At 36.0% G+C, this 13281-nt stretch overlaps 1 protein-coding gene across 3 annotated transcripts in view; it reads right to left on the reverse strand.

The window, feature by feature from the left end:
• Positions 1 to 13281, reverse strand: part of LOC145681096 (protein kinase C-binding protein NELL1-like) — a 434908-nt gene that overhangs the window by 114736 nt on the left and 306891 nt on the right. For all 3 annotated transcript variants that reach the window (XM_081752492.1, XM_081752491.1, XM_081752493.1), the window contains exons 3-4: positions 7463 to 7613; positions 4278 to 4554 (exon numbers count right to left, since the gene is read on the reverse strand). In XM_081752492.1, coding sequence (XP_081608618.1) covers positions 4278 to 4554; positions 7463 to 7613 — 428 coding nt within the window. The remainder of the gene's footprint in view (positions 1 to 4277; positions 4555 to 7462; positions 7614 to 13281) is intronic.

Consider the following 13281-nt stretch of genomic DNA (forward strand, 5'->3'; position numbering starts at 1 on the left):
GCTAAACTGAAGGTTTAATTTGGGGCCGCGGTGGCTCAATGTATGGGGTCCTTGGTTTGATCCCAGTTCGTGTCAAGTGAGCCTTGCGGTGGACAAACACCGCGTGTGTGGGTTTTCTCGCGGTTTTCCCGTTTCCTCCCACTTTCTTTATTCCACAATTTCACTCATTTCTCATCATCACCGTACCTTTAGCCTAACCGGCATAACTGTGGGACGGAAAACTTAAAGATTAAAGATTTAATTTATTTTTTTATTTAATCTTGTTGGCGTAAAGAAAACAATATTAGGAAGAAACAGACAGGGATATTTGATACAATTTCCTTCTTAAAAATCCTTAAGAGACGAAGAAATCCATTCATTCGTCAACCTGTCAATCAAGCTAACTTCGTTATACAGAAGAGCAAAATAATATACAAGTTGACAATATCCAATAAGAAGTCATATCGCAACGTTGCTACTAGTAAAATCAATCATTCATTTTTTTAAAAGAAAATAAAACTGAAGTCTTCCTCCCCGACAACATTGTTTGTTTATTGGTAAGTAGTGGAAACAGGGAAAGAGAGAGAGAGAGAGAGAGAGAGAGAGAGAGAGAGAGAGAGAGAGAGAGAGAGAGAGGCAGAAATGAAGAATTTTCAGCTGCGTCATTCAAGTTATAAGTCAAAGGTGGGTTTATTTTTACCCCTTGCCTTATAAGCCACCCAAACAGCTCCACGGAGTGCCTGGTTGCCTAAGCGACCGGCGTGCTTTCCTTCTTTTCATTGTAAGTCCCTCTCTCTCCCTTCGTTCACTCAACATTTGTAACGTTGCTGGCTGCTCCAGTAAACACTCAAAGATGTTTACCTCTCGTGCGTTCGGCGAATCTAATTTCAAAGTAGGACAGGAAAAGGACAAGTATTTTTTTTTGGAAACCATTAGGTATTAAGCACTAAGCCTCGTATGTTTACATAGTTTTTTTTAAGGAAAAAAAGATTTTTAAAAAATCTGTCGTATGAAAGAGTAGCATAAATACCATTTTGCGTGAACAGTCAAAAGGATTAATTAGTTAAGGGACAAGACAATATGTTTCTCCTGCCATTTTCATTTCCTCATGCTCTATGTCTCATTTGCAGTGACACAAAAGTTTTAACTGGCTTCTGAATACTAGAACACTGAATTAAATCATGTTTTAAAAAGTTAGCGTGACACCTGCACTTAAAAAAAAAGCCAAGATGTCTGCTTTATCAGATTAATGTAGAATAACCAGTGGCTCTGGTAATGAAAGTTTAGAAAAGAATGATGTGTTTGAAATTCAGAACTAAAATAAAATTAAATTTTTAGTTTTACGTCTCACTATTATGTCTTTTAGACTAAAAAGATGATTCATAGTGAACGTGAGTTATTACGAAAGAACTGGTGGAATGGTAATGTGAGAAAAAGGGGAAAATCCTGGGAAAACTCATAAATACAGTTCACCATAAACTCACATGGTCTGGGAAAAAATGAAATCTTTAAGTTTTACGTCCCACGATTATGCCGGCTAGGCTAAAAAAGACGGTGATGGTGAGATAAGAATGAAATGGCGGAATGAAGAATGTGTGAGGGAACAGGAGAACCCAGAGAAAACCTAGGCACATGGTGTTTGTCCACCACTCATATGGTCTGGGATCTAACCAGTGACTCTTCCACCACAGATGAGCGTTCTACCATTGAGCTTGTAAAGAAGATTTATTTAGAAAGACATAAAAGAATTATGGTAAGCTGGTGGGAAATCAAATCTTGTTATTTTGCTTACTTGAAAAATATTCTCTATTCATCTAACCAGTGACAATTTCATTTTTTTTTTTTTTTGATGATATTAAAATGTTCAAACAAAGTCTAGGTTCCTCTCAAGACCCTAGAGAATTATGCCACTTTCTTTGTTTCACAAAAAATCTTCAACGTTGCGGAAGAACATTAGGCAAAAACAATTTTAATAATAATAATAATAATAATAATAATAATAATAATAATAATAATAATAATAATAATAATAATAATAATAATAATAATAATAATAATAATAATAAACTAATGATTGGAGGAATATACTTTAAAATGTATGAAAGTCTAAATAGAAGGAATAAGGAAATGTGACAAGCATTTTGCTATGACAACAAGGCGTAAACATATTGAAATTAGAAGCATTTCAAAAGAACAAAGTCTCGCATAGATTTCGCCAATAGTGCAATAAAGTTGAAAGCCGACAGAGTTTTAACGTAATCTAATTGATCAATACTGTGAATTAATACAATCTTTACCTTAGTGGTGCAATGTAGCATCATTACAGTGTATATCCAAAGGAGACATTAACACTTTACTACTGATGCAATAGAACTTGAGAAAAGCTGATAAGATTTCAATATAAAAGATTTTGTCACACAGTGCAAGAGGATATAAAGGAAAATTGTGTGAGAATCGTTTTAGTTTATGAAGGTCATAACTTATATGAAAAATGATCAACATACGAAGACACTTGATTGTGATTAATATTCTTTTATGTTATGTGTGTGTGTGGGCTTTATTCAATTCAAAAAATAAATAAATAAAGTATGTTTTGTCTGGGCAAGCTTGTCTGTAGAAATCTATATATATGTGTGTGTGTGTGTGTTAATATCCCGTGACAGCAGCGTGATCGAGGATAAACTAGTGGACTTGTAGTGATTACTGCGAAAGTGACACAGTGATTGATTGAGCTGCAGAAATCTAGGCTTATGAGTCAGCTGGTTGGTAGTGACAATAAGCAAAAGAAAAAAAAAAAAAATAAAACCCAACAGATTAACTTGAAGGGACACGCAGAAAGAGCGACCGATATTAATGATCGTTCTCTAGATAGACAAACCAGAAAGTTATTTAAAATTTAGAAACGTGTGATTTGTATATACAGGGTGAGCTGAAGAATATGACATTCAGGTTCATTACAGTATTTAATAAGGGATTTCATTTTGCAGCTATATAGAATGTTGATTAATAGCATAACTAAATTTCGGGATATGATTTTATGTTTTCAAATGAAATAAATGAGGTTCGACAATAAAAAATCGTGTGAAAAAGTTCCCAGCCAATCTATGACGTAGGAGAGCTGTTTTATAATTTAGAGAAAAACACAAAGAAAAAAAAGAGGGGAGGAGATGACATAGGAGCATCGTTTTACAATCTAAGGAAAATAGAGAGAGAAACACTGTAAGAAAAAGAAAGGAAAGGATGGTGAAGGTGCATGGTTCTATAATCTAAGAAAATCAGGAACAGGAAGAGGAAAAAAGGGTAGGGGATAACGTAGGAGCATAGTTTTATAATCTAAGAAAAACAGAGAGAAGCACAATTAGGAAACAAGCGGAGAAGATGACGTACGAGAGCAAGTGTTGGCAGTGTACGCGTAATTATAGAATCCCCAGTATTGGGCCTACAAAACGATTGAGTATGCTATCAATGTTCCTGTTTGCGAGTCACCATTGTCTTTTTATCAATGTCAGCTTACCTGCCAGTTCCTTCCAGTCTCATTGAGAAGGTGAGCAGAGAACTGTGACATCACAGAGCAATCAGTTGCAAATGTTTGATTTCGTAAGAATAGTCAATTGTGCGGGGAAAGTAATTTTTATTATTAAAAGTTCGGAAGTAAAGTCGACGTTGCAGGCATTCTGGATCTGATATGCTGATGCCATTTTTTGACCGTCTTTCAAAACTTTCACAGGCTTTCTCTGTTTCTACCCTTAAGAGTCTTCATCCCGGCGAAATTAAAATACCGCTAATTTTACATTAATTATGTGATATCTTCAAATAGATAAAAGATAATCAAAATGTGGAACAAGAGCACCCTAGACAATATTATTTTACATGAGAAAAAGTTATCACGACTCACTTATCTGCTTTTGATTTCGAGCCATTTTGAAAATGGGCATTTATTTTCGCGTTTCTAAACAGTTGAAAATGGAAAGCCACTAGGTGACTTGTGATAACGGTACCTCACGCAAAATAATATTATCTAGGGCGCTATTGTTCCATATTTCAATTATCTTTTATCTATTTGAAGATATTACATAATTACTGTAAAATTAGCGGTATTTTAATTTCGCCGGGATGAAGACTCTTAAGGGGACAATTTCTCGGAGAAACTAATGTGTCTCGCATATTTAAACATGAGACTTTCTTCAAAGTTTTCTCAAAAGTTTCGCTCTCAAGGAAAACCTACCGTACATTGCTATTCTACAGATGTTAAAAGACTAGAAAATAAATATTAGAATTTAAAATTTGTTAACACTGACCTTGAAAAGGGAGTGTTTATTGTTTCGTTGTCCAAGCCACAGTGCGAGCTCCCCTTGATAGACGGTGAAGTTCCTGTCAAGCTCCCTGAGCACCCGCCGGTAGAGCTTATGGCAGTCGACAAGCAGCTCCACCTGCGCTCCACTCACCGATACCGCCACCTTGTGCCACGTGTTGTCGGCCAGCCGATAAGGGAAGATTTCCACCTGCACCGCGTTGTTATGGGTGTAATGGAGCCGAATCTCGTCCTTTCGACCACTGCTCTGCAGTTCCAGGTACCTGCAAAAGTGAACACAGAAAATTAAATATCACCGATAGTTCTCCAAATGTGGAAACATCTTAACAAACTACAGGGTGATTTTTTTTAAAACCCACGGATTTGATTTGGGTCTAAAATTTCTAACTGAACTCCGATTTTCATGCGGTTTGTGATAAACGATCAAGAAAGGATGGGAGATTTATGGGACTATGCTTGCCGGTTTAAATACATCCGCGTCTATAATATAATAATCAATAGATTAGTATCAGCAGTGCCCCTTTGGAATACTAAGTGTGCCCCCATGGAACATTTTTTCTGAAAGAACGACTGCTCGGGACTATGAAAATGGGTGGGACCCCGGGATCCCAGGATTCAGGATTGCATTTCCTAGTGGATAGTGACCAGTGAAAGAAGAAGGATGTGTTGCAGTTCACTCGTCCGCTATAACAATTGAAAATAAATGCTCCAATAGAAAAAGTCGGAAAATGTAAAGTGCATGCAGTAACACAATTTCTGAGTGTGCGAACTGTGTGGTGTTTATGAACCGAACGTGATGAGAGAACGTATAGTGCGTGTATAGTGGCGCATGTTTTAAAGATAGACAAACTGACGTGCACGATGTAGTAAGAAATGAGCGCCCATCTGTAGTCAGCAATGAACTCGTGCAGGAAATGGATAAAATTGTCCGTGAAATCCGTCGGTTAACGACATCTGAACTTTTTGTTCTATCTTCAGGCATATGAAACAGTGGCTTCCGTCGCACCGATTCCACAATGACAATGAGCTTCACAATGCTGTTAACGGAAGGCTTCATTACCATTGAGAGACTTGTAAAATGTTATGACAAGTGCCTCAATTTGAATGGTGAATATGTTGAAAAGTAATGCAATGTTGTACTTTTCTAATATGTATAATAAAAGTTCTGTATCTGGGAGCGCATGTTATTAATAACCAAATGATATTTTCTTTCCGAACTGCCCTCGCACATCTATAGCTATTTGAATAGAGGAATAAGATCAAAGAAAGAATATTTTCTTTGGACGTAGAATCCATAACGCTATCCCTTACTGCTTTGGCTTTACGGACATTAATACTGAAACCGGAGATGCTAATTGATGTCTATCACTTTCGGTTGCATTACAGGATTACAATCGGATGCGAAACATATACTTGCGGTACTGAATCCATATATATAAAAAAAAAAAACTGAATCCACAGGCACGTAGCCAAGGGGGATCCGGACCCCCCTTCGAAACCAGAAATGAAAAATTTAAGGAAGGATAAAAGACAAAGAAACGAGAAAAAGAAGAATCAGCGTTAAAAATAAAAAGCTACAGTAAGCTGTTTGTTACTCTTCCTTATGAGGAGATACGTATTACTTGCAATATATGGTGGCGAATGAGCGGGATACCCTGGAAAAGTCTGGGAATTTGAAAGTTCTAGAAAAGTCACGGAATTCTCAGAATTTCTGCTACTAGTCAGGGAAATTTCAAGCTTTCCAAAGCATACTGACGTTCTGTAGCAGTGTGGATATTTTTAATCATAATTTTTCGTCATCGTTTCTCTGCAGTATCAAACACGTTATTTCAGAAACAGTTTTCTACTGCGCCTTTAACCTGTCATTTGGAACAGACAGTAGTTGATGGAATAATGAAAACAAAGAAGTTATGTGGAAAGAAAGTTCTGTTAACATTTGTTTCAATAGAGAAAGGAATGAATATATTGTAAAATATTTTACAAGATATTATCGAATACGTACTTTTGATATTAGTGGATATGTACTTTTCATAATAGTTGAGGTCATAATGAAAGGAAAATTGTTATATTTGAATGAACAAAGGAAGGAACGCAAATACTGTAAAGTCTTTTTCAATACTTTTTAATTTTTTTCTTGCGATTTCTTCATAATTTGTTAAAACACTTACTAACATATCCTTATTTTATTGTTTTAATAAACCAATATATGTAGCCAGTAATATAGTTTATCTTGATCGAGTTTCTGGTGTGATAACCACAGTCTTTCATGTCACGCCCCCCCTCCCGCTATCCCGAAATCCTGGCTAAACCAACCAATATATGTTGCCAGTAAAATAGTTTAGAATGATCGAACCCCTGGTGTGATGACCATAGTATTTCATGTCACAGACCTCCCTTTACGAAATCCTGGCTGCGTGCCTGGAATTAATTTAAAAAAAAAAACCTCCTAGTCACTATCAACTTTGTTTTATCCATTATAGGATGAGTGTTGTAACCAGTAACCGAAAATTTTCATCACTCCCGGTTTGAACAGATAGATAAAAGCTGAGATTAAACTCATTCTTGGGGCGCTGAATCTGTGCCAAAAAAGCACTCTTCGTCGATATACTTGTATATTTCCGTTTTTGCATGAAAATAAGTATTAAAACCGGAAATGCTAGTAAATTTCATTTACTTCCGGTTTTGGTAAACTGTTTCGCGTGGTTAGTATGTTCTTTTGAGGCGTTGAATACATTGCAGAAAACCGCTTTTCGCTACCAATGACGGATGTTGTTCTAAGGGTAAGAATATTAAAACCTGAAACAGTTGATTTAAAGTAAAGTAAAAAAAGTAAAGAAAAAACTACCTTCAAAACGATTAAAATAAAGTCATCATGTTAAAAAAAATAAAAATTTAAATTTGTTAAACAATGTTGTTACTCTAGTAAGAAGTTATTAACTTACTGGTAAATTTTAAAGTCAGATCGAAAATATGAATTTCACCTAAATATATATTTGCAGCCGAAAATGTTCATTAATTAAAAATAACTGATTTTAAAGCATATTAGCAAAGACCTTTCCTAACTATTTTCCTAACATAAAATTATTATTTATATGAGAAGTTGTTAGAAATGCTACAGTATTAATAATATTTCGTACCAAGTTATGAAAAGAAATGAGCTATTGCACTAACCTGTTGTAACCGTGCGAAAAAGACACAATGCTTCCAGAGTTGGTTTCTTCTTGTCGCAAGGACGCAGCTAATGTGAACTCGGTGTTATGCCGCAGAAGGTCCACTACACGCTTGTAAACTCCCTGGGATAACTTGAGATCACGGTAATCGCCTACAACGAAAAGAGAGAAAAAAAAGTTCATCTTAGATCATTTATAACTCTCATGGTAAAGAAAGCAGTTGAAAAGTGCATGAGTATTCTAGACTTGTTTACTTCTGATCAATGTAAAGATATTATTAGGGTTGGAATGTTTTGGTGCACATTTCCTTTAGAGCACAACCGAGCTGTCGGAAGGTGTACGAAGTGTCAAATGATGCTTCTAGTTGGAAATAGAGATAAGTGTCCAGCATTTTTCCTCCTCTTTGGGTCCTTTGTTCACTTAATCTGTCACAAATCCCATTTTCTCCGCTTTACTCTTCTTTTGTTTTCATTTTTTAATTTAAAATTTTCCGATCATCTTAGATTGAGTGTACTGACTTCTTGTACAATTATTTTGACAAAACCAGGTAGTTTTTCCTTCCCTGCCTCCAAATGACAGGTGAAATTTCCAACGCGTACCAACTTCTTCAGCCAGAAAAGATTCATGATTTGAATATAGAACTGTTTAATATCAACTGTTTTGTATAGTTATGGTTACAAATATGTGATAACTGCCATTAAAAGCTTAGAACTATAAAGATTAGGGAAAGAATAATAGTGGACTATGCACTTCCCTTAGACAGCAGTTGGATGGTTTTGTTAAGGAAAAACTTGAGGTTAGTATTTAAAAAGAATCTTGAAGTTGCTGAATATTTACAGAGTTGCCATTCAGTGTGTACACGAAGTTTCCTCGCTGATCTCTCTGTAGATGTGGAAAGAAACTTTAACACCAAAAATGACTTTTTATATCTAAACAAAAATACGTTTATATTTAACAACTTAGAGAAGATTAATGTTGTAAAGTACAACAGCTTTATGTTTTTCCTGTTTATTCAATTAATACTGGGGCGCGGTGGCTCAGTGGTAGAGCGTTTACTTCCGATGTTTGGGGTCCCTGGTTCGATCCCAGCTAGCGCAGTGTGGACTTTGTAGTAGACAAACACCGTGCTCGTGGGTTTTCTCGGGGTTCTTCCGTTTCCTACCACTTTCTTTATTCCGCCATTTCATTTATTTTTCATAATCACCGTCTCCTTTAGCCTAACCGGCATAAACGTGGGACGTAAAATTGAAAGATTTCATTTCATTTTTCAATTAATACTGTTTAAATATAGTAGAGATGTGTCTAGTTTATATTAAGTTGATTCCAGTAATATAAAAGAGCAGTTGTCAAAAGAATTGAGGGAAATAGCATCAGTAGCGTACCTTGGAATTTATTTCGGGAGGGGGGGGTTCAAACTAAATATGAAGCTATTTTATATTAAAATTGCTAAACTTGCCCCTAAAATTAGGCTAAATTTTTAAAAAGTCGAAATTTCGGGGGGGGGGTCCGGATCCCCGTGTCCCCCCCCCTTCCGTACGTCCCTGAATAGCATCATTTTATCCTTTTTGTCTTATTTTTAGCAGTTTTTTCCTTCCATTTTTCTACTAAAACTTCTGAAAGTCCTATGGTGGATATTACATAGGGGGACAAGAAAGTTATCACGTCATTCCTATGAAATTATAACTTAAGATAGAGCTTGCCTTCTATTCGGTACAAACCGAGGTGACCCACAAGTAATAATTCTCCGAATTTTCATGTCTTCGGCGTTATAGGAAGCACTACAATTCAACCTTCTTTATCCTCCTTCAGTAGTTACCCATTTTATACAGAGGGATAAACTTTGGAATAGGGCTGTACAATATTTCAATATACAAATCGATCGATTTTTTTAAATATCGAAATATTGTATTGATCGATACCATGTATATCGATATTTTGATATTTTTCGATATTATCGATATTTTTCGATATGTCCATATCTTTTGATATTGTGATATCCTAACACACATACTCCTAACAGTAACACACAGTTAACAGTAACACGCATACTCCTAACAATGGTATACATTCCTAACAGGAATACACATGCTCCTGACAGTAACAGAGGCATTTCTGAAAGTGACACACATACTTGTTACAATTGGTGGAATGAGAAAGTGAGAGAAAACAGAAGTGGCCCCGGAAAATCCACGGACTCAATGTTATTTGCCACAAACTCGCATGACTCGGATAGAACTATGAAATCCTAGCACCACAGATGAATACTCTACTATTGAATCACTCTGCCCCGGTATAATGTGTATATATACACGTTGAATGTTTCTTGGGTGTTGACGCCAACTGTATTACTTTAATCATGGAAGCATCTATTGAAATAGTACATGTAACATAATCACAGATACAGAATGATAAGGTTATCATTTAGTAACCTGAATAATAAAAAGAGGTCTCTACAAATTGGATTAGGTGATAAATCTTGCTTCAATCACCTAAAACCACCAGCAACCCCTCAACGGGTGGCAGTGAAGAAGGGTCATTTACAGTGGCGTTTCATTTATTTATAGCGTTGGGAAGAGACTGAGGTTGAAAATGGTCACAATATCGATATTGATCATGATACTTGTGGATGCATGGTGAACCACGACCTCCGCACCCTCGGCCTCCCACACAACTCGTGTTTCATGGCCTTCAAACATGCAACCCTCAACGAAGGGTAGAACATTGTTGCCACTAAGAGATTACTAGATTTTTTCTGCACTGAAGCGTGTTACTTTGAAACAATGATCTTTGGCATGAGCTGTTGATAATAGCTTAAGCCACGAAGATATAGTGTATCTTATATTTATTATACAGGGAGTTCATGTATTATGCCAACAAATTTTACGAGAGGATTCCTTGCATTAAAATAAGAAAAAAAGAAATTAAACATATGAGGAAAAAAAATTCATAATTTCAGTGCTAGGGCCACCCGAAAGCTTGGAAAAATACATTGTTACTCGTATTATTTCAAACACGAGGAACCGTGGATTGTGGGTCCATATCGGCGTAAAGGATGCCATAGAAACACCACCCGAAAAAATACTTTTCAGCAATATGCAATGGGTGTACAAAGGTACACTCATGTCCAAAATGATTGTCGCATATCTATAACTGTCTTCTTGTAAGAATATAATTCGATAATGATTTTGCAGGGTACTTTTAATATTGATACTATGCGTATAATCGGGAAATGTGTATTTGTGGTAAATTTCATAGGAAAAGAAATATAAATACTAAAATTAGAGTGAGTAAAATAAAATGTTGCTAAATGGACAAGAAAGGTTTGTTTTCGTTTTATTATTCTTATTTACTGCTCTTTTGACATGTACGACTTAAAAATTCACAACAACCCATCACTGACTGTTTGGCCACTAAGGGTCACTTTTTGAAAACAGCCGAAGATAACAATATTCTGAATTTCGGTGAAATTGACTGAAACCATGATATGTTGGGGATATTGTGATCCTGAGAAAAAGTCTCAATGACACAATCACCCATTACTGACAGTTTGGCAATTACAGGGACTATTTCTTGAAAACAGCTGAAAATAACGGTACTCTGGATTTCGGTGGAATTGCTTGAAACCGTGATATTTTGTAGATATTCTGATCCTGAGGAAAAGTCCTACGCGTAATGGGCACAATCACCAATCAGTGACCATTAATCCACTACAGCGCCACATTTTTGAAAACAACAGAAGGTAATGGTATTGTGAGATTTTAATGGAATTGTATGAGCCCCCAAAAATGTTTAGATCTTCTCATCCTATCCCATAACTCGGCAAAGGAATGGGGAGAGTAGCGCCCATCACCATTTAAGTATGAATAACATCCCGATATTCATCTTGCTGGACAAAGGAAAGCCCTGGAAAACCCTAGACAGAATGACCGGCCCAGGCCGAACCTCCCGAATGCAAACAAATTCTCTACCAACTGATCTACCGTTGCTCGGTAACCACAAATTAACAATTTTTCTCAGGATCACATCACAGTTTCATTCATTTTTACCGAAATCCAAAACATCGTTACATCCGGGTGTTTTCAAAAATCTGGACTTGTAGTGGTCAAACGGTCAATAATTGATGGTTGTACCCATTACGACTTTTTTATTCGTTGAGAAGATCTACAACATATTACAGTTTCATCCATTCTCACTGAAATCCAGAACATGATTATATATACTCGGCTGTTTTCAAAAAAGGGACCCTCTAGTGACCAAATGATTAGTGGTTTGTGGTTGTACCCATTGAGACTTTTTCTCAGGATCAAAATACCTACAACATATCAAGGTTTCGGTCATTTTTTACTGAAATTCAGAATATCAGTATCGGTATCTTGTGCTGCTTTCAAAAAAGTTTACCAATAGTGACGAAATGGTCAGTGATTGGTTGTATCCATTGAGACTTTTTCTCAGTTTACAATATCTACAACATATCACAGTTGCATTCATTTCCATTGAAATCCATAATATTATAATCTTCGACTCCTTTCAAAAAATGACCCTGCAGTGGTCAAGAAGTCAATGATAAGTGGTGGTGAACACTGACTTTTTCTCAGGAACACAGTATCTACAACATATCACGGTTTCCAGCAATTCCACCGAAATCTAATTTCCATAAGGATTGTGCGGAGTCCTTTGAACTTATTATGTGTTTCGGATTTCATCTTAGAGTGTAGGTTCACGTCTCATGTAGCCTTGGTGCTGTAAAGTGACACTAAAATTCTGCTCAACCAATAAACCAAAAATATTTCTTCAAAATTACAATGCATTACGGAAAATCGTGTTGGGCTTATCTCATTGTAAAATTTTTAGCTTTAAATAGCACAGAGAATGCAATTAAATACTAGTATAGACTATGTATTTATGTTTATATATTTTTAAAATACAGAGGGAATATGAACGTTATTTTAAAGAACAATGTTTAAGTAATCAAAATATGTGGGGATCTTAACCTCTGACATGAGTAATAACTTAAAAATACATGAACAAATGTGGAAGGTTTTAAGCACGCATTCGTCCATAAGGAAGCCACTACGAAATGAAATGAAACTATGGCAGTGTGCTAACTCACGATGTGCAACCAGAGAAGTAACCAAGAGGTAAGAGATCTCGAAGGTACATAAAATCTCGAAAGTAGTGAAATATACTCAGCATAAGATGTTAAATTATAAGATAAGGTAGGTGCATTATGTACATCTCACATAGAAAGTTCTGCACAAGTGTCAAATAAAGGAATTATGAATAGGAACGCTTTCGGTATTCCCTGAAGCATCTCAGGCGGTTGACAACGAGTAACGCCTATGGCGTAGCCCTTTACCTCGCTTCGCCGGGTGCCTTCGCGCATAGCTCCGCGGTCGCGAGACTTCTAACTCATGGAATCGTGACACGAATCCCTTTGTGAGTGAACCTAATAGAGGTCAAAATTGATTTTGTAGTGAATCGCCAAGAAAGTAAGAATGTATTTCTGTATTTATATCCATAATGGTTAAGTCCTCCTAAAGTGAATCTACACCCAGGAATGCAAATCATGTCACAAGAAACAATTTTTTAAAGGCACCAAGTGTAGATTTATCGAAGAAAGAAGTAAATATATCGTTAATGTATGTATGGAACAAGTTTTTATATTTGTACTTACGATTAATTGAAACTAAATTGATTCTAAGTTATTACAAAGATCAATTATTGTTTATCTTAACATTAACTGTATTCATCGTATTACGTGTCTCTGACATTTTATAACAGAGTGCTACCGATTCGGTGTAATTTTACAAAGAAACTTTG

The sequence above is a fragment of the Thermobia domestica genome, chromosome 3 (genome assembly GCF_964235325.1).
Source record: "Thermobia domestica chromosome 3, izTheDome1.hap1.1, whole genome shotgun sequence".
NCBI lineage: Eukaryota > Metazoa > Arthropoda > Insecta > Zygentoma > Lepismatidae > Thermobia > Thermobia domestica.